This window comes from Oncorhynchus mykiss, chromosome 25, assembly GCF_057628025.1.
Source record: "Oncorhynchus mykiss isolate SJ-2025 chromosome 25, ASM5762802v1, whole genome shotgun sequence".
Classification (NCBI taxonomy): Eukaryota; Metazoa; Chordata; class Actinopteri; order Salmoniformes; family Salmonidae; genus Oncorhynchus; species Oncorhynchus mykiss.
The window spans coordinates 26,255,435-26,274,874 of NC_143046.1; the positions used below are offsets into that span (position 1 = coordinate 26,255,435).

General features: G+C 47.6%; 1 protein-coding gene across 3 annotated transcripts in view; it reads left to right on the top strand.

Moving 5' to 3' along the window:
• The first annotated feature begins 613 nt into the window (after window positions 1-613).
• Window positions 614-19,440, top strand: part of LOC110504854 (A-type potassium channel modulatory protein KCNIP1) — a 41,781-nt gene continuing 22,954 nt past the window's right edge. Inside the window, exons 1-2 of one of the 3 annotated variants that reach the window (XM_090219481.1) lie at window positions 1,127-1,360; window positions 1,779-1,919. In XM_090219481.1, the coding sequence (XP_090075607.1) occupies window positions 1,297-1,360; window positions 1,779-1,919 (205 nt within the window). In that variant the 5' untranslated portion in view covers window positions 1,127-1,296. Of the gene's footprint in view, window positions 1,361-1,778; window positions 1,920-19,440 lie in introns of all 3 variants that reach the window. The other 2 variants (XM_021583711.3, XM_090219483.1) reach the window with 2 other exon arrangements.

Sequence of the window (19,440 nt, forward strand, 5' to 3'; positions counted from 1 at the left end):
GTGGTGTGTGTGGGAGGACACTAGTGTTCCCATGGGGTGATGTGGGTGGGAGGACACTAGTGGTCCCATGGGGTGATGTGGGTGTGTGGACACTAGTGGTCCCATGGGGTGGTGTGGGTGGGAGGACACTAGTGGTCCCATGGGGTGGTGTGTGTGGGAGGACACTAGTGGTCCCATGGGGTGGTGTGGGTGGAATGACACTAGTGGTCCCTTGGGGTGGTGTGGGTGAGATGACACTAGTGGTCCCATGGGGTGGTGTGGGTGGGAGGACACTAGTGGTCCCATGGGGTGGTGTGGGTGGGAGGACACTAGTGATCCCATGGGGTGGTGTGTGTGGGAGGACACTAGTGGTCCCATGGGGTGTTGTGGGTGGGAGGACACTAGTGGTCCCTTGGGGTGGTGTGGGTGGGATGACACTAGTGGTCCCTTGGTGTGGTGTGGGTGGGAGGACACTAGTGGTCCCATATTTAAACACAGACACACACACACTCTGGTGAATTGTTAGGACATTGTGGTCCTGATAAGGTAGGAAAACATGTACACACACAAACACACACACTCACCAAGCCAGTAGTGTGTGAGATAATGCAAAATGCAGTCAACACAGGCAGACAGTGTGTCTGGAGAATAGCAATAGAGGCGGAGCAGAGCCCTTCCTCTTTCTCACCTCATCTCTCTCTGTTTCTCACTCCCCTGCTTTTTGCATTATCCACTGTCATATCCTCTTCATCACACTCATTTTCATCAAGCTGAATCTTTCTCTTTCTTTCCCTCTGCATCCCCCTTTCCTCTCTCCTCCCAGCTTTCAGCTTTCCTCTGTGAGATTCTGTCTGCTTCCTTCCTGTTCCGTAAGCAACAGTGTGATCCCCCTCTCCACACGAGACAAAGAGACGGAGAGAGGGAAAAAGAGGGGGAGTAACAGGCGTATAATAAGAATGAATAGAATGACAAGATGGCTGTGACAGAGAGATATTAAGAGAAAGATAGAAAGGGATAGAGAGAGAGAGAGATAGATTCATCTAAACCCAGGGGTTGCCATACAGACAAAGGTAGCGCCGTAGTGCATGTGGTCTCTCTCACGCACACACACACTCTCGCACACACACACACACTCGCACACACCGGCATTACAACTGCGTAGGAGTCAGACAGAAGAGGAATGCCACTGGCTTGCACACAGAGTAGCCTTCATAACTTAACAACAACAGGCGCACAAGACACACACATGCACGCACGCACGCACACATACACACACTCAATCAATCGCAGACACAGACTCTTTGTGTGGCTGTAAACATGGGGCTCGTCATGGGGACCTTTTCCATGCAGAGCAATAAGCAGGATCGGACCTATCGGAAAGGTAAGACCTCCATCGTTTATTCTCAGAGTGGGAGACTGATTCAGTTTACTGTGTGTTACAGGGTTAGTACTGTATGTCTGTGTGTGAGAGACTTTGTTATATACGCTGAGTTTACAAAACATTATGAACACCTGCTCTTTCTGTGACATAGACTGACCAGGTGAATCTGGGTGAAAGCTATGATCCCTTATTGATGTCACTTGTTAAATCCACTTCAATCAGTGTGGATGAAGGGGAGGAGACAGGTTAAAGAAGGATTTTTAAGCATTGAGACATGGATAGTGTATGTGTGCCATTCAGAGGGTGAATGGGCAAGACAAAAGATTGAAATGCCTTTGAATTGGGTATGGTAGTTGATGCCAGGCACACAGGTTCGTGTCAAGAACTGCAAAGCTGCTGTTTTTTCCCTGCTCAACAGTTGCCTGTGTGTATCAAGAATGGTCCACCACTAAAAGGACATCCAGCCAACTTAACACAACTGTGGGAAGCATTGAAGTCAACATGGACCAGCATCCCTGTGGAACGCTTCCGGCACCTTGTAGAGTCCATGACCTGATGAGTTGAGTCTATTCTGAGGGTGAAAAGGGGATGAAACTCCATATTAGGAAGGTGTTCTTAATGTTTTGTACATTCAGTGTATGTATAGGCTAAATTATGCACATATGTGTCTGCATGTACTGCATATGGACTAGCATCCATTAGTGTCAGTGTCAATGCATGATTTATCAGTTTATGCATATGTGATTACATTTACATGTAGAATACAGTCTGTGAGTGAATATGATTACTTGTAGACTTGTAGGTTACAGTCTGAGTGAATATGATTACTTGTAGGCTACAGTCTGAGTGAATATGATTACTTGTAGGCTACAGTCTGTAAGTGAATATGATTACTTGTAGGCTACAGTCTGTAAGTGAATATGATTACTTGTGGGCTGCAGTCTGTGAGTGAATATGATTACTTGTAGGCTGCAGTCTGTGAGTGAATATGATTACTTGTAGACTTGTAGGCTGCAGTCTGTGAGTGAATATGATTACTTGTGGGCTGCAGTCTGTGAGTGAATATGATTACTTGTAGGCTACAGTCTGTAAGTGAATATGATTACTTGTGGGCTGCAGTCTGTGAGTGAATATGATTACTTGTAGGCTGCAGTCTGTGAGTGAATATGATTACTTGTGGGCTGCAGTCTGTGAGTGAATATGATTACTTGTAGGCTGCAGTCTGTGAGTGAATATGATTACTTGTGGGCTGCAGTCTGTGAGTGAATATGATTACTTGTAGGCTGCAGTCTGTGAGTGAATATGATTACTTGTGGGCTGCAGTCTGTGAGTGAATATGATTACTTGTAGGCTGCAGTCTGTGAGTGAATATGATTACTTGTAGACTTGTAGGCTGCAGTCTGTGAGTGAATATGATTACTTGTGGGCTGCAGTCTGTGAGTGAATATGATTACTTGTAGGCTACAGTCTGTAAGTGAATATGATTACTTGTGGGCTGCAGTCTGTGAGGGAATATGATTACTTGTAGGCTGCAGTCTGTGAGTGAATATGATTACTTGTGGGCTGCAGTCTGTGAGTGAATATGATTACTTGTGGGCTGCAGTCTGTGAGTGAATATGATTACTTGTGGGCTGCAGTCTGTGAGTGAATATGATTACTTGTGGGCTGCAGTCTGTGAGTGAATATGATTACTTGTGGGCTGCAGTCTGTGAGTGAATATGATTACTTGTGGGCTGCAGTCTGTGAGTGAATATGATTACTTGTGGGCTGCAGTCTGTGAGTGAATATGATTACTTGTGGGCTGCAGTCTGTGAGGGAATATGATTACTTGTGGGCTGCAGTCTGTGAGTGAATATGATTACTTGTAGACTGCAGTCTGTGTGTGAATAATAAACCAATGTATATTGGACACCAGAGCAAAGTCACAGGGAGGATAACCAACTTGGTTTCAGCACTAGCACTATACCATAGAGTCAACTTCTCCTGTTTTCTGTACACATTGTGTGTGTCCGTGTCCGTGTGTGCGTGTGTGTGTGTGCGTGTGTGTGTGTGTGCGTGTGCGTGCGTGCGTGTGTGTGTGTGTGTGTGCGTGCGCGCGCGCGTGTGTGTGTGTGTGTGCGTGTGTGCGTGTGCATGTGCGTGCGTGTGTGTGTGTAGACAGCACACTGCTAAGGTAAATAGAGAGGGTTAGGATAATGTCTATAAAAGGTGATGGTATTCACTAGCCTCCACGTCTCTGCTTCTGCTCATTAAAACAAAACCTGCGTTCTGTCTGCCAGTGTCTTACAAGGACAGGAAATTGTGTGTGTTTGTGTGTGTGTGTGTGTCTGTCTGTTGGTCTTAAGGGGCATCTTTCTAGCCCCTTATGTTGTGTTCAGGTAATCACTGTAATCCGTCAGCCATTGGTTGTGGCGTGTCTGCTGACTACAGATTGTCACTCACCATTGGACACAGAACTTGAGAGCATAGGACTCCCATACATAGAGCTAAAAATACTAAACCAACAGAAACAGGGTCTACAGGAGCATTATCCATTACTATAAACTGTTAATCCACGATCTATTCCTGTATTTAATCAGGACATGCTGGATCTGGTACAATTTGAACAGAATTACAATAGCAGAAAGCAGAGCTACAAGCTCCTAAGAAACAGAATATGTGATAAAAACAAGGTGTATCCCTGCAGAAGCATCAACCTCCAGGATCTAGCTCAATGGAAGCAGGGGCTGCGTCCCAAGGCACACTATTTATATATAGTGCTCTATTTCTGTTCACCAGAGCCCCATATTTATTAGTGCACTATGTCGAGAATAGGGTGCCATTTGAGATGTACTCAGGGACAAGCAGGAACCACCAGGGCTTTGGGGAGCCTTCAGTCCCTCTGCTGGCCATCTAACAGGGGGGGTTGGAACCTGGACTTACACATAGAGGACCCACACTGAGAGGACCTATATATCTAGATCACAACACCACCAGCCACATACACAACCCCAGCCCAACCAATCAACACCCTCCCAAGTCAACCATGCCCACACCCCATTTAGGCCCCCTCAGATCAGACCTATGCCCCTCCGGCTCATCCCATGCACCCCACCCCCGCAAAGAGGGCCTCAACATGGAAGTCACACATATGCCCAGGCCATGAGCAGGCAAACAGCCCCAACCCCCACTCTTACACTTGCCCAAGCCAATGGCATGTACCAGATACTCAGCAGGCTCTGCTCACACTTACTGGCCTGAGGCCAAACCACACGACCAACAACATTGGACACTTTATGGAACACAAAGCCTTCACTATCTCATCCTGGAATATCCAAGGCCTGAGGTCATCTGCCTTTGGCCTAAAGGGCAGGAACCTGGACTTCATCAAAGAAATACAGACATTGTCATCCTACAAGAAACCTGGTATAGAGGAGACGGACCCATTGGTTGCCCTCTAGGTTACAGAGAGCTGGTAGTCCCATCCACCAAACTACCAGATGTGAAACAGGGAAGGGACTCAGGGGGTATGCTAATTTGGTATAGAGCAGACCTAACACACTCCATTAAATTAATCAAAACAGGAACATTTGACACTTGGCTAGAAATTCTAAAGGAAATGATCTTAACAGAGAAAAAGTCTTCCTGTGTGCTACCTATATCCCCCCCACAAAGACAGCTTCTCCATCCTGGAGGGGGAAGTCAATCATTTCCAGGCCCAGGGACATGTACTAGTCTGTTGTGACCTAGATGCCAGAACTGGACAAGAACCTGACACGCGCAGCACACAGGGGGACAAACACCTGCCTGGAGGTGACAGCATTCCCTCCCCCATATGCCCCTCTAGGCACAACTATGACAACATAACCAACAAAAACAGTCACAACTCCTGCAGTTCTGTCAGGCGCTGGGTATGTACCTGGTCAATGTTAGGCTTCGAGGAGTCCTATGGTAGGTACACCTATAGCTCATCTCTTGGCAGTAGTACTGTAGACTACTTTATCACTGACCTCTACCCAGAGTCTCTCAGAGCATTCACAGTCAGCCCACTGACACCCCTATCAGGCCACAGCTAAATCACAGTCTACTTGAACAGAGCAATACTCAATCATGAGGCATCAAAGCCAAAGGAACTGAGTAATATTAAGAAATGCTATAGATGGAAGGAATGTAGTTTGGAAACCTACCAAAAAACAGAAGAGAAGAGTTTAACAGAGGTAGAGGGAGGAGGTTAACAGAGGTAGAGGGAGGAGGTTAACAGAGGTAGAGGGAGGAGGTTAACATAGGTAGACAGAGGAGGTTAACAGAGGTAGACAGAGGAGGTTAACAGAGGTAGATGTAGGGAGAGGAGGTTAACAGAGGTAGATGTAGAGAGAGGAGGTTAACAGAGGTAGACAGAGGAGTTTAACAGAGGTAGATGAGGTAGACAGAGGAGGTTAACAGAGGTAGATGTAGAGAGAGGAGGTTAACAGAGGTAGATGAGGTAGAGAGAGAAGGTTAACAGAGGTAGACAGAGGAGGTTAACAGAGGTAGATGTAGGGAGAGGAGGTTAACAGAGGTAGATGTAGGGAGAGGAGGTTAAGAGGTAGATGTAGGGAGAGGAGGTTAACAGAGGTAGATGTAGGGAGAGGAGGTTAACAGAGGTAGATGTAGAGAGAGAGGCGGTTAACAGAGGTAGAGGTAGAGATAGGAGGTTAACAGAGGTAGATGTAGAGAGAGGAGGTTAACAGAGGTAGATGTAGAGAGAGGAGGTTAACAGAGGTAGATGTAGAGAGAGGAGGTTAACAGAGGTAGATGTAGATAGAGGAGGTTAACAGAGGTAGATGTAGAGAGAGGAGGTTAACAGAGGTAGATGTAGAGAGAGAGGAGGTTAACAGAGGTAGATGTAGAGAGAGAGAGAGGAGGTTAACAGAGGTAGATGTAGAGAGAGAGAGGAGGTTAACAGAGGTAGATGTAGAGAGAGAGGTGGTTAACAGAGGTAGAGGTAGAGATAGGAGGTTAACAGAGGTAGATGTAGAGAGAGGATGTTAACAGAGGTAGATGTAGAGAGAGGAGGTTAACAGAGGTCTCTTGAGAAGTTTTGATCTTAGTCAGTACAGCATGAGGTCATAGCTCTGGGAATAATAACAGATGGCTTCTTCTGAAGAGCCTCAGGGAACATGATGCAGTGATCTTCTGTCAACTCACAACACACTACTTCCAATTGGAATGATTCCCCTTAACAACAAAAACATAGCAACAAGAAACCCATCACTAATCTCCCCCCGTCTCTCTCTCAATTCAATTCAAGGGGCTTTATTGGCATGGGAAACATATGTTAACATTGCCAAAGCAAGTGAAATAGATAAAAACAGAAGTGAAATAAACAATACAAAATTAACAGTAAATATTACACTGACAAAAGTTCCAAAAGAATAAAGACATTTCATATATATATATATATACACACACAGTGTTGTAACAATGTACAAATAGTTAAATTAAAAAGGGAAAATAAATAAACATAAATATGGGTTGTATTTACAATGGTGTGTGTTCTTCAATGGTTGCCCTTTTCTTGTGGCAACAGGTCACAAATCTTACTGCTGTTATGGCACACTGTGGAATTTCACCCAGTAGATATGGGAGTTTTATCAAAACGGGATTTGTTTTCGATTCTTTGTGGATCTGTGTAATCTGAGGGAACTATGTGTCTCTAATATGGTCGTACATTTGGCAGGAGGTTAGGAAGTGCAGCTCAGTTTCCACCTCATTTTGTGGGCAGAGTGCACATAGCCTACAGTATCTTCTCTTGAGAGCCATGTCTGCCTATGGCGGCCTTTCTCAATAGCAAGGCTATGCTCACTGAGTCTATACGTAGTCAAAGCTTTCCTTAAGTTTGGGTCAGTCACAGTGGCCAGGTATTCTGCCACTGTGTGCTCTCTGTTTAGGGCCAAATAGCTTTCTAGTTTGCTCTCTCTGTCAAACGATTTCTCTTCCCTGTTCTCTCTCACCACTTCTCACTCTATATGCAAACTTCCTCTATCTGTCGTTATCAGGTCTGATAGGGACATCCACACTGCATGCTACACTAAACTCATCGCTGGCTTTGAAACGTGTTGGGCTAATCTGGTTCTGTGAGTGTGGGGCAATCTAGTCTAGGTTAGTGTGTGTGTAGTGAGTGTGTCTTTGGGTTAATATCTCCCTCAGCCACAGGCTAAAGAGGCTACATCAGCAGCATTAGAAGAGCACATCTCCCATCCTCTCCTCTCCGCTCCTCTTCTCTCTGCTCCTCTCCTCTCTGATCCTCTCCTCTCTGCTCCTCTCCTCTCTGCTCCTCTCCTCTCTGCTCCTCTCCTCTGCTCCTCTTCTCTCCTCTCTGCGCCTCTCCTCTCTGCTCCTCTCCTCTCCGCACCTCTCTGCTCCTCTCCGCTCCTCTCTGCTCCGCTCCTCTCCTCTTCTCCGCTCCTCTCTGCTCCTCTCTGCTCCTCTCTGCTCCTCTCCTCTCCGCTCTGCTCCTCTCTGCTCCCCTCCGCTCCTCTCCTCTTCGCTCCTCTTCTCTCCTCTCCGCTATTCTCCTCTCCGCTCCACTCCGCTCCTCTCTGCTCCCCTCCGCTCCTCTCCTCTTCGCTCCGCTCCTCTTCTCTCCTCTCCGCTCTTCTCCTCTCCGCTCTTCTCCTCTCCGCTCCGCTCCTCTCTGCTCCCCTCCGCTCCTCTCCTCTTCTCTCCTCTCCTATCCGCTCCTCTTCTCTCCTCTCCTCTCCGCTCCTCTTCTCTCCTCTCCGCTCTTCTCCGCTCTGCTCTGCTCCTCTCCTCTTCTCCGCTCCTCTCTGCTCCTCTCTGCTCCTCTCCGCTCCTCTGCTTCTCTCCTCTCCGCTCTGCTCCTCTTTGCTCCCCTCCGCTCCTCTCCGCTCCTCTGCTTCTCTCCTCTCCGCTCTTCTCCTCTCCGCTCCACTCCTCTCTGCTCCCACCACTCCTCTCCTCTCCTCTTCGCTCCTCTCCTCTCCTCTTCGCTCCTCTCCTCTCTGCTCCTCTCTGCTCCTCTCCGATCCGCTCCTCTTCTCTCCTCTCTGCTCCTCTTCTCTCCTCTCCTCTTCTCTCCTCTTCTCTCCTCTCCGCTCCTCTCTGCTCCGCTCCTCTCTGCTCCTCTCCGCTCCGCTCCTCTCTGTTCCTCTCCGCTCCGCTCCTCTCTGCTCTTCTCCGCTCCTCTCTGCTCTTCTCCGCTCCTCTCTGCTCCTCTCCGCTCCTCTTCTCTCCTCTCCTCTCCTCTCTGCTCCTCTCTGCTCCTCTCTGCTCCTCTCCGCTCCGCTCCTCTTCTCTCCTCTCCGCTCTTCTCCGCTCCGCTCCTCTCAACTCCGCTCCTCTCCTCTCTGCTCCTCCAGCTCCATCAGTAACCCCCATCATACCCTCACATCAACAGACACCACAAGGATCAGTTAGAACTGCCAAAGAGCTTTATTAGTCACATGGCTCCATCCAGGGGTGATAATCCACTGCCCACAGCACTGTGTATGTGAGTGTGTTGCTGCGTGTGCATGCAAGCGCATGTTTGTCTGTGCATGTGTGCATGTGTGTATTCACGTGTGTGCATGCATTTTCCGCTGTCTGTGTACCGTATTTTCACTGAACAAAAATCTAAATGCAGCATGTAAAGTGCTGGTCCCATGTTTCATGAGCTGAAATAAAAGATCCCAGAAATGTTCCACATGCACAAAAAGCACATTTGTTTACATCCCTGTTAGTGAGCATTTATCCTTTGCTAAAATAATCCACCCACCTGACCGGTGTGGCATATCAAGAAGCTGATTAAGTAGCATGATCATTACACAGGTGCACCTTATTCTGGGGACAATTAAAGTTTTGTCACACCACACAATGCCACAGATGTCTCAAGTTTTGAGGGAGCGTGCAATTGGCATGCTGACTGCAGGAATGTCCACCAGAGAATTGAAAGTTAATTTCTCTACCATAAGTACGTGCAGTACGTTCCAACTGGCTTCAAAACCGCAGGCCACGTGTATGGTGTTGTGTGGCCGAGTGGTTTGCGAATGTCAATGTTTTGAACAGAGTGCCCCATGGTGGCGGTGGGGTTATAGTATGGGCAGGCATAAGCTACAGACAATGAACACAATTGAATTTTATCAATGGCAATTTGAATGCACAGAGATACCGTGACGAGATCCTGAGGTCCATTGTCGTGCCATTCATCCTCTGCCATCACCTCATGTTTCAGCATGATAATGCACAGTCCCACTCACCAGACATCTCACCCATGGAGCATGTTTGGGATGCTCTGGATCGACAGCGTGATCCAGTTCCCGCTAATATACAGCAATTCCGCACAGCCATTGAAGAGGCTGCCATTGAACTGCCATTGAACAGCCATTGAACTGACTGGTTTTCTGATCCGCTCCCCTACCTTTTTGTTAAGGTATCTATGACCAACAGATGTATATCTGTATTCCCAGTCATGTGAAATCCATAGATTAGGACCTAACAAATTTATTTCAAAGGACTGATTTCCTTATTTGAACTGTAACTCAGTAAAATCTTTGAAATGATTGCATGTTGGTGCTGGTCAGTTCCTGGATGGGAGACCAGATGCTGCTGGAAGTGGTGTTGGAGGTCCAGTAGGAGGCACTCTTTCCTCTGGTCTAAAAATATCCCAATGCCCCAGGGCAGTGATTGGGGACACTACCCTGTGTAGGGTGCCGTCTTTCGGATGGGACGTTAAACGGGTGTCCTGACTCTCTGAGGTCATTAAAGATCCCATGGAACTTATCGTAAGAGTAGGGGTGTTAACCCCGGTGTCCTGGCTACATTCCTAATCATCCTAATCATCCCCAGTTTACAATTGACTCATTCATCCCCCTTCTCTCCCCTGTAACTATTCCTCAGGTCGTTGCTGTAAATGAGAACATGTTCTCAGTCAACTTACCTGGTAAAATAACGAATAAAAAAATTAAAAAATGTGTGTATATATTTTTGTTCAGTATAAGTTGCTTGATGTGTGTGGTTTGCTGAGTGGTAGCCAAGCTTAAGTTCACTATCCTCCACAGAGTTTCCAGTCTTTTTTCATTTCATATCCAATCCCCGAGGAACCTGAGTGAGTCATGTGAGAAGCCTATTCAGTCATGTGAAAGGCACCCTGATTAAAGCTGGTGTGCTGAAACGCGTTGGTGTTTAATGGTAAAGAATCACTTTCTATTCAAATGTCATTGGAGAGGGGCTGAATATGTCTGACCGCCAGGAATGTAGACGTGAGAAGTTAAAGCTGAGGAGATTAGGGACATTCAAACATCCTAAATCTCCAGACAGAATTTCCAAGAAGAGTGTAATCAAGGGTGTATTCATTCCGTCAATTCTGTTGAAAGAAATGTCTTCTGTCACCGCAAATCTTTCTCTCCACCTGTGTGCACCTACGTTCTAAACCTTCATTCATAGGCTAGGTTGTAGCAACCTCATGATTGGTACAGGTCAAATGTGAGTATCATGTAGTAGTTTAAACCTATCAATGTTACACTGAACTGGGTGAATGGAATATGAATGACAGTCCTCCATTATGCTGACATTTTGTCAGGCCATGCTGACAAAAACAATTATCATCTTCCCTTATCTTAAACGGCACTGACCGACCATAGATTTACTGTCAAAACTGCTTACATCCCTGCTCCCACTCCCACAGTACTCCCAACCTATAAACTAATCAGAAGAAGAATCTGTTCTGAACCGAGCACCCAGTCTGTCAAAGACAGCACCAGGAGCAGATACATCACATCAACCCAGTCTGTCAAAGACAGCACCAGGAGCAGATACATCACATCAACCCAGTCTGTCAAAGACAGCACCAGGAGCAGATACATCACATCAACCCAGTCTGTCAAAGACAGCACCAGGAGCATGGACATCACATCAACCCAGTCTGTCAAAGACAGCACCAGGAGCAGATACATCACATCAACCCAGTCTGTCACAGACAGCACCAGGAGCAGATACATCACATCAACCCAGTCTGTCACAGACAGCACCAGGAGCAGATACATCACATCAACCCAGTCTGTCACAGAGAGCACCAGGAGCAGAGACATCACATCAACACAGTCTGTCACAGACAGCACCAGGAGCAGATACATCACATCAACCCAGTCTGTCAAAGACAGCACCAGGAGCAGGTACATCACATCAACCCAGTCTGTCACAGACAGCACCAGGAGCAGAGACATCACATCAACCCAGTCTGTCACAGACAGCACCAGGAGCAGATACATCACATCAACCCAGTCTGTCAAAGACAGCACCAGGAGCAGGTACATCACATCAACCCAGTCTGTCACAGACAGCACCAGGAGCATGGACATCACATCAACCCAGTCTGTCACAGACAGCACCAGGAGCATGGACATCTCATCAACCCAGTCTGTCAAAGACAGCACCAGGAGCAGATACATCACATCAACCCAGTCTGTCACAGACAGCACCAGGAGCATGGACATCACATCAACCCAGTCTGTCACAGACAGCACCAGGAGCAGAGACATCACATCAACCCAGTCTGTCACAGACAGCACCAGGAGCATGGACATCACATCAACCCAGTCTGTCACAGACAGCACCAGGAGCAGATACATCACATCAACCCAGTCTGTCACAGACAGCACCAGGAGCATGGACATCACATCAACCCAGTCTGTCACAGACAGCACCAGGAGCAGATACATCACATCAACCCAGTCTGTCACAGAGAGCACCAGGAGCATGGACATCACATCAACCCAGTCTGTCACAGACAGCACCAGGAGCAGAGACATCACATCAACCCAGTCTGTCACAGACAGCACCAGGAGCAGATACATCACATCAACCCAGTCTGTTACAGACAGCACCAGGAGCAGAGACATCAACCCAGTCTGTCAAAGACAGCACCAGGAGCAGAGACATCACATCAACCCAGTCTGTCACAGACAATACCAGGAGCAGATACATCACATCAACCCAGTCTGTCACAGACAGCACCAGGAGCAGAAACATCACATCAACCTAGTCTGTCACAGACAGCACCAGGAGCAGAGACATCACATCAACCCAGTCTGTCACAGACAGCACCAGGAGCAGAGACATCACATCAACCCAGTCTGTCAAAGACAGCACCAGGAGCAGAGACAAAACATGTCCAGTAAGATGAGAATAATAGCAAGGCGTGTCAGAGAGTTTGGCAGCTCTATTGCCTCTGTCACCTTCTCTGTCTCAGTCTCAGAGTATTGGTGACCCATCAATAGGACTGGGATCCTCAATCATCTGAAGGAAGGTTCATCATTACTACTGTGTACTGATAGAGATAACCCAGTGAGCAAAATGTGTCAAAAAGATGGCTTTGAAAATATGTTTTAGTTGTGTCTTGTGCTCATTGGGAAAGCAAGGTCTGAGACAGAGAGATACAGCTATGCAGCAAGATTTGTCTTTTGGACTGTGAGTCAAAGGACCAGATAATGATGTGAAATTGGTATTCTGAAGAGACATATTCATGACTCAAGGCTCGTGAAGTCTATCCTGATAAATACCGGATGTCTGAGGAATTTTTAAGACGGTGAAGGAAAGGATTTGATGCAGAATAAATATGACGTATGAAGGTTTACAATATCTACACAGAATGGAGATCCATATCTGAGGACTGTGGAGGAAAGGAATGGACATTCATGAGCAATTGATTTTGTGAAGAGATATGTGAAGAGATATGTTTATGTCTCAAGGCTCACAAAGTCTATCTTGATAAAGATACACTACATGACCAAAACTATGTGGACATATGCTCGTCGAACATCTCATTCCAGAATCATGGGGATTAATATGGAGTTGGTCCCCACTTTGCTGCTTTAACAACCTCCCATCTTCTGGGAAAACTTTCCACTAGATGTTGGAACATTGCTGTGGGGATTTGCTTCCATTCAGCCACAAGAGCATTGGTGAGGTCGGGCACTGATGTTGGGCGATTAGGCCTGGCTCGCAGTCGGTGTTCCAATTCATCGCAAAGGTGTTAGATGGGGTTGAGATCAGGGCTCTGTGCAGGCCAGTCATGTTCTTCCACACCGATGTCAACAAATAATTTCTGTATGGACCTCACTTTGTGCACGGGGGCATTGTCATACTGAACTAGGAAAGGGCCTTCCCTAAACTGAAGCATATAATTGTCTAGAATGTCATTGAATTCTCTAGCATTAAGAGTTCCCTTCACTGGAACTAGGGGGCCTAGCCCGAACCATGAAAAACAGCCCCAGACCATTATTCTTCCTCCACCAAACTTTACAGTTGGCACTATGCATTGGGGCAGATAGCGTTCTCCTGGCATCCGCCAACCCCAGATTCATTCACCAGACTGCCAGATGGTGAAGCGTGCATCATTACTCCAGAGAAAACGTTTCCACTGCTCCAGAATCCAATTGCGGCGAGCTTTACACCACACCAGCTGACACTTGGCATTGTGCATGGTAATCTTAGGCTTGTGTGTTGCTGCTCAACCATGGAAACCCATTTCATAAAGCTCCCGACAAACAGTTCTTGTGCTGACGTTGCTTCCAGAGATAGTTTGGAACTCGGTAGTGAGTGTTGCATCCGAGGACAGATATTTTTTTACGCACTTCAGCACTCGGCAGTCCTGTTCTGTGAGTTTCTGTGGCCTACCACTTCACGGCTGAGCCGTTGTTGCTTCTAGACGTTTCCAATTCACAATAACAGCACTTATTGTTGACCTGGGCAGCTCTAGCAGGGCAGAAATTTGACAAACTAACTTGTTGGAAAGGTGGCATCCCATGACGGTGCCACGTTGAAAGTCACTGACCTCTACAGTTAGGCCATTCTACTGCCAATATTTGTCTATGGAGATTGCAAGGCTGTGTGCTTGATTTTATACATCTGTCAGCAACGGGTGTGGCTGAAATAGCCGAATCCACTCATTTGAAGGGGTGTCCACATACTTCTGTCTACACTACACTATGCGTTTCCAGAGTTTTTAGGAACTGCCTGTGAGCGAATGAGAGGCATAATATTTTGTCTAAGGAGACATGTGTCTGAAGTCTGAAGGATGTGTTGCTTTTCAAAGGTGGTCAGACTGACTTCTTCATTGTCATCAAGATGTCCCCTTCTGTCCCTCACTCTTTTCATGTCATACCTCCTTTTCAGTTCTCTATATGCTTATTCATTAATTCACATTTGATCCTCCTCTCTCTCTCAGCAAGCTTCTCAGAGGCACACACACTATAACACACAACACAACACACACACCAACAAGCTCTCATGTCAGAATTAGACGTTCATCCATTTTACGTCACATTTCAAAGTGTTTGGTTACTTCTCTGTATCGTTCCAAGGTTACGTTTAGGCATTAACTCTGAATTTGTTACGGTTTTCTTGGTGAGAAGGAGAGTCGGACCAAAATGCAGCGTGTCGATTGCGATTCATGTTTATTCAACAAACGAAACACGAATCTAAATACAAACACTACAAAAACAATAAACGTAACAAAAACCGAAACAGCCTATACTTGTGTAAACTAACACAGAACAAGGGCATCAGGACTCTAAGGACATCAGGACTCTAAGGACATCAGGACTCTAAGGACATCAGGACTCTAAGGACATCAGGACTCTAAGGACATCAGGACTCTAAGGACATCAGGACTCTAAGGACATCAGGACTCTAAGGACATCAGGACTCTAAGGACATCAGGACTCTAAGGACATCAGGACTCTAAGGACATCAGGACTCTAAGGACATCAGGACATCAGGACTCTAAGGACAATCACCCACGACAAACTCAAAGAATATGGCTGCCTAAATATGGTTCCCAATCAGAGACAACGATAAACACCTGCCTCTGATTGAGAACCACTCCAGACAGCCATAGACTTTGCTAGATAACCCCACTAGCTACAATCCCAATACATACACACCAACACCCCAAGACAAAACACACCACAATACAAAAACCCGATGCCACACCCTGGCCTGACCCAATACATGAAGAAAAACACAAAATACTTAGACCAGGGCGTGATAGAATTATTAAGTTTAGGCATTAACTCTGAATTATTAAGTTTAGGCATTAACTCTGAATTATTACGTTTAGGCATTAACTCTGAATTATTACGTTTAGGCATTAACTCTGAATTATTAAGTTTAGGTATTAACTCTGAATTATTAAGTTTAGGCATTAACTCTAAATTATTAAGTTTAGGCATTAACTCTGAATTATTAAGGTTAGGCATTAACTGTGAATTATTAAGGTTAGGCATTAACTCTGAATTATTAAGTTTAGGCATTAACTGTGAATTATTAAGGTTAGGCATTAACTCTGAATTATTAAGTTTAGGCATTAACTCTGAATTATTAAGTTTAGGCATTAACTCTGAATTATTACGTTTAGGCATTAACTCTGAATTATTAAGTTTAGGTATTAACTCTGAATTATTAAGTTTAGGCATTAACTCTAAATTATTAAGTTTAGGCATTAACTGTGAATTATTAAGGTTAGGCATTAACTCTGAATTATTAAGTTTAGGCATTAACTGTGAATTATTAAGGTTAGGCATTAACTCTAAATGGTTATGGTCATAGCCGTGGGAAGATGTGTTTGGGTGGGGGTGCTGCGATATTTTTAGTAAAGGTGCAGTGCAACACCTTTGTGGTGAATATTTGTATTTCATCCCTGTGGAACTCTTTCGACACCGTGTTGAGTCCATGCCAGGTGTTCCTAATGTTCTGTATACTCAGTTTATATTCCTATGTATGGTAATTGTTATACCATTTTACAACTAACATTCTTTAGTCTCATTCTGTGGATTAACTCATTAAGACTCCTGATGTATTAGTCATAAAAGAGCCTTGGCTCACTTGACCAGAACTGTCATACTCAGGCTATGCATACATGCTGTTTTTAAGACCTCAGAGTTAGTGTATTTCATTAACGAGCAAAGTTGTGTATATTCACACATAGTGTTCAGTGTATTGTACCATTTTCTTCCTATAATGATGTTCGTTGGTTAAGGTTGCTTCTTGACTAATGACCTTGGCAAGCATAGCTCACAGCACACTGTGTGAGGATCTTTGTTCCACCTCTCCCTCTCTCCATTTCTCCATCCAGAATATATTTTTGGGGGCCTGTGCTACAGTCGGCTATATCAGTCCGCTAATACAGGACTAGTATTGGCGCAGTGCACTACTTTTGTGAGAGAGAAAAAAGGTTATTTTAATTTTATTTAAAAAAAATTATATGTATTTTTCAATTCAGATTTTTCAGGGGGTTCTTAAGCACATAACAGCTCTGTCATTATCCTCAATCTCTGTCTTTACCCCCTCACGCCTACTTTTTCTGTTTCTCTTCCATTTTCCACTGTTCTTCTGTTCTCTCCCCCCTTCCCCACACTGCTTCTCTCCCCCTTCCCCACACTCCTTCTCTCCCCCCCTTCCCCACACTGCTTCTCTCCCCCTTCCCCACACTCCTTCTCTCCCCCCATTTCCACACTCCTTCTCTCCCCTTCCCCACAATCCTTCTCTCCCCCTTCCCCACACTCCTTCTCTCCCCCTTTCCCTTCCCCACACTCCTTCTCTCCCCCTTCCCCACACTCCTTCTCTCCCCTTCCCCATACTCCTTCTCCCCCCCCCATTCCCACACTCCTTCTCTCCCCCCATCTCCACACTCCTTCTCTCCCCCCATCCCCACATCCTTCTCTCCCCCCATCCCCACACCCCTTCTCTCTCCCCATCTCCACACTCCTTCTCTCTCCCCCATCCCCACACTCCTTCTCTCCCCCCATCCCCACACTCCTTCTCTCCCCCATCCCCACACCCCTTCTCTCTCCCCATCCCCACACTCCTTCTCTCTCCCATCCCCACACTACTTCTCTCCCCCCATCCCCACACTCCTTCTCTCCCCATCCCCACACTCCTTCTCTCCCCCCTTCCCCACACTCCTTATCTCCCCCCATCCCCACACTCCTTCTCTCCCCCAGTCCCCACACTCCTTCTCTCCCCCCGTCCCCACACTCCTTCTCTCCACCCCATCCCCACACTCCTTCTCTCCCCCCATCCCCACACCCCTTCTCTCGCCCCATCCCACACCCCTTCTCTCTCCCCATCCCCACACGCCTTCTCTCTCCCCATCCCCACACTCCTTCTCTCCCCAGTCCACACACTCCTTCTCTCCACCATCAACCACACTCCTTCTCTCCCCATCCCCACACTCCTTCTCTCCCCCCTTCCCCACACTCCTTCTCTCTCCCCCTTCCCCACACTCCTTCTCTCCTCCCCATCTCCACACTCCTTCTCTCCCCCCATCCCCACACTCCTTCTCTCTCCCCATCCCCACACTCCTTCTCTCTCCCCATCCCCACACTCCTTCTCTCCCAATCCCCACACTCCTTCTCTCTCCCCATCTCCACACTCCTTCTCTCCCCATCCCCACACTCCTTCTCTCCCCCCTTCCCCACACTCCTTCTCTCCCCCCTTCCCCACACTCCTTCTCTCTCCCCATCTACACACTCCTTCTCTCCCCCCATCCCCACACTCCTTCTCTCTCCCCATCCCCACACTCCTTCTCTCTCCCATCCCACAACTCCTTCTTTCCCATCCCCACACTCCTTCTCTCCCCATCTCCACACTCCTTCTCTCCCCATCCCCACACTCCTTCTCTCCCCCTTCCCCACACTCCTTCTCTCCCCCCTTCCCCACACTCCTTCTCTCTCCCCATCTCCACACTCCTTCTCTCCCCATCCCCACACTCCTTCTCTCCCCCCTTCCCCACACTCCTTCTCTCTCCCCATCTCCACACTCCTTCTCTCCCCCCATCCCCACACCCCTTCTCTCTCCCCATCCCCACACTCCTTCTCTCCCCATCCCCACACTCCTTCTCTCTCTCCATCTCCACACTACTTCTCTCCCCATCCCCACACTCCTTCTCTCTCCCCATCTCCACACTCCCTTCTCTCTCCCCATCCCCACACTCCTTCTCTCCACCCCATCCCCACACTCCTTCTCTCCCCATCCCCACACTCCTTCTCTCTCCCCATCTCCACACTCCTTCTCTCCACCCCATCCCCACACTCCTTCTCTCCCCATCCCCACACTCCTTCTCTCCCCATCCCCACACTCCTTCTCTCTCCCCATCTCCACACTCCTTCTCTCCACCCCATCCCCACACTCCTTCTCTCCCCATCCCCACACTCCTTCTCTCTCCCCATCCCCACACTCATTCTCTCCCCCAGTCCACACACTCCTTCTCTCCCACCATCAACCACACTCCTTCTCTCCCCATCCCCACACTCCTTCTCTCCCCCCTTCCCCACACTCCTTCTCTCCCCCCTTCCCCACACTCCTTCTCTCTCCCCATCTCCACACTCCTTCTCTCCCCCCATCCCCACACTCCTTCTCTCTCCCCATCTCCACACTCCTTCTCTCCACCCCATCCCCACACTCCTTCTCTCCCAATCCCCACACTCCTTCTCTCTCCCCATCTCCACACTCCTTCTCTCCCCATCCCCACACTCCTTCTCTCCCCCCTTCCCCACACTCCTTCTCTCCCCCCTTCCCCACACTCCTTCTCTCTCCCCATCTCCACACTCCTTCTCTCCCCCATCCCCACACTCCTTCTCTCTCCCCATCCCCACACTCCTTCTCTCTCCCCATCCCCACACTCCTTCTCTCCCAATCCCCACACTCCTTCTCTCTCCCCATCTCCACACTCCTTCTCTCCCCATCCCCACACTCCTTCTCTCCCCCCTTCCCCACACTCCTTCTCTCCCCCTTCCCCACACTCCTTCTCTACTCCATTCCACATTCTTTTCTTCCCCATCCTATATTCTTCTTTTCTCCATCCCCACATCCTTTCTCTCCACATCCCCACACTCTACTTCTTTCCCCATCTCAATATCCTTCTCTTCCCCATCTCCACACTCTCTCTCTCCCCATCTCCACACTCTCTCTCTCTCCCACTCCCCACACTCCTTCTCTCCACCCATTCCTCAGCACTCCTTCTTCCTCCCATCCCCACTCCTTTTCTCTCCCCATCTCCAGACCTCTTTTCTCCACCCCATCCCACACTTCTTTCCACATCCCACATCTTTCTTCCTCCCACT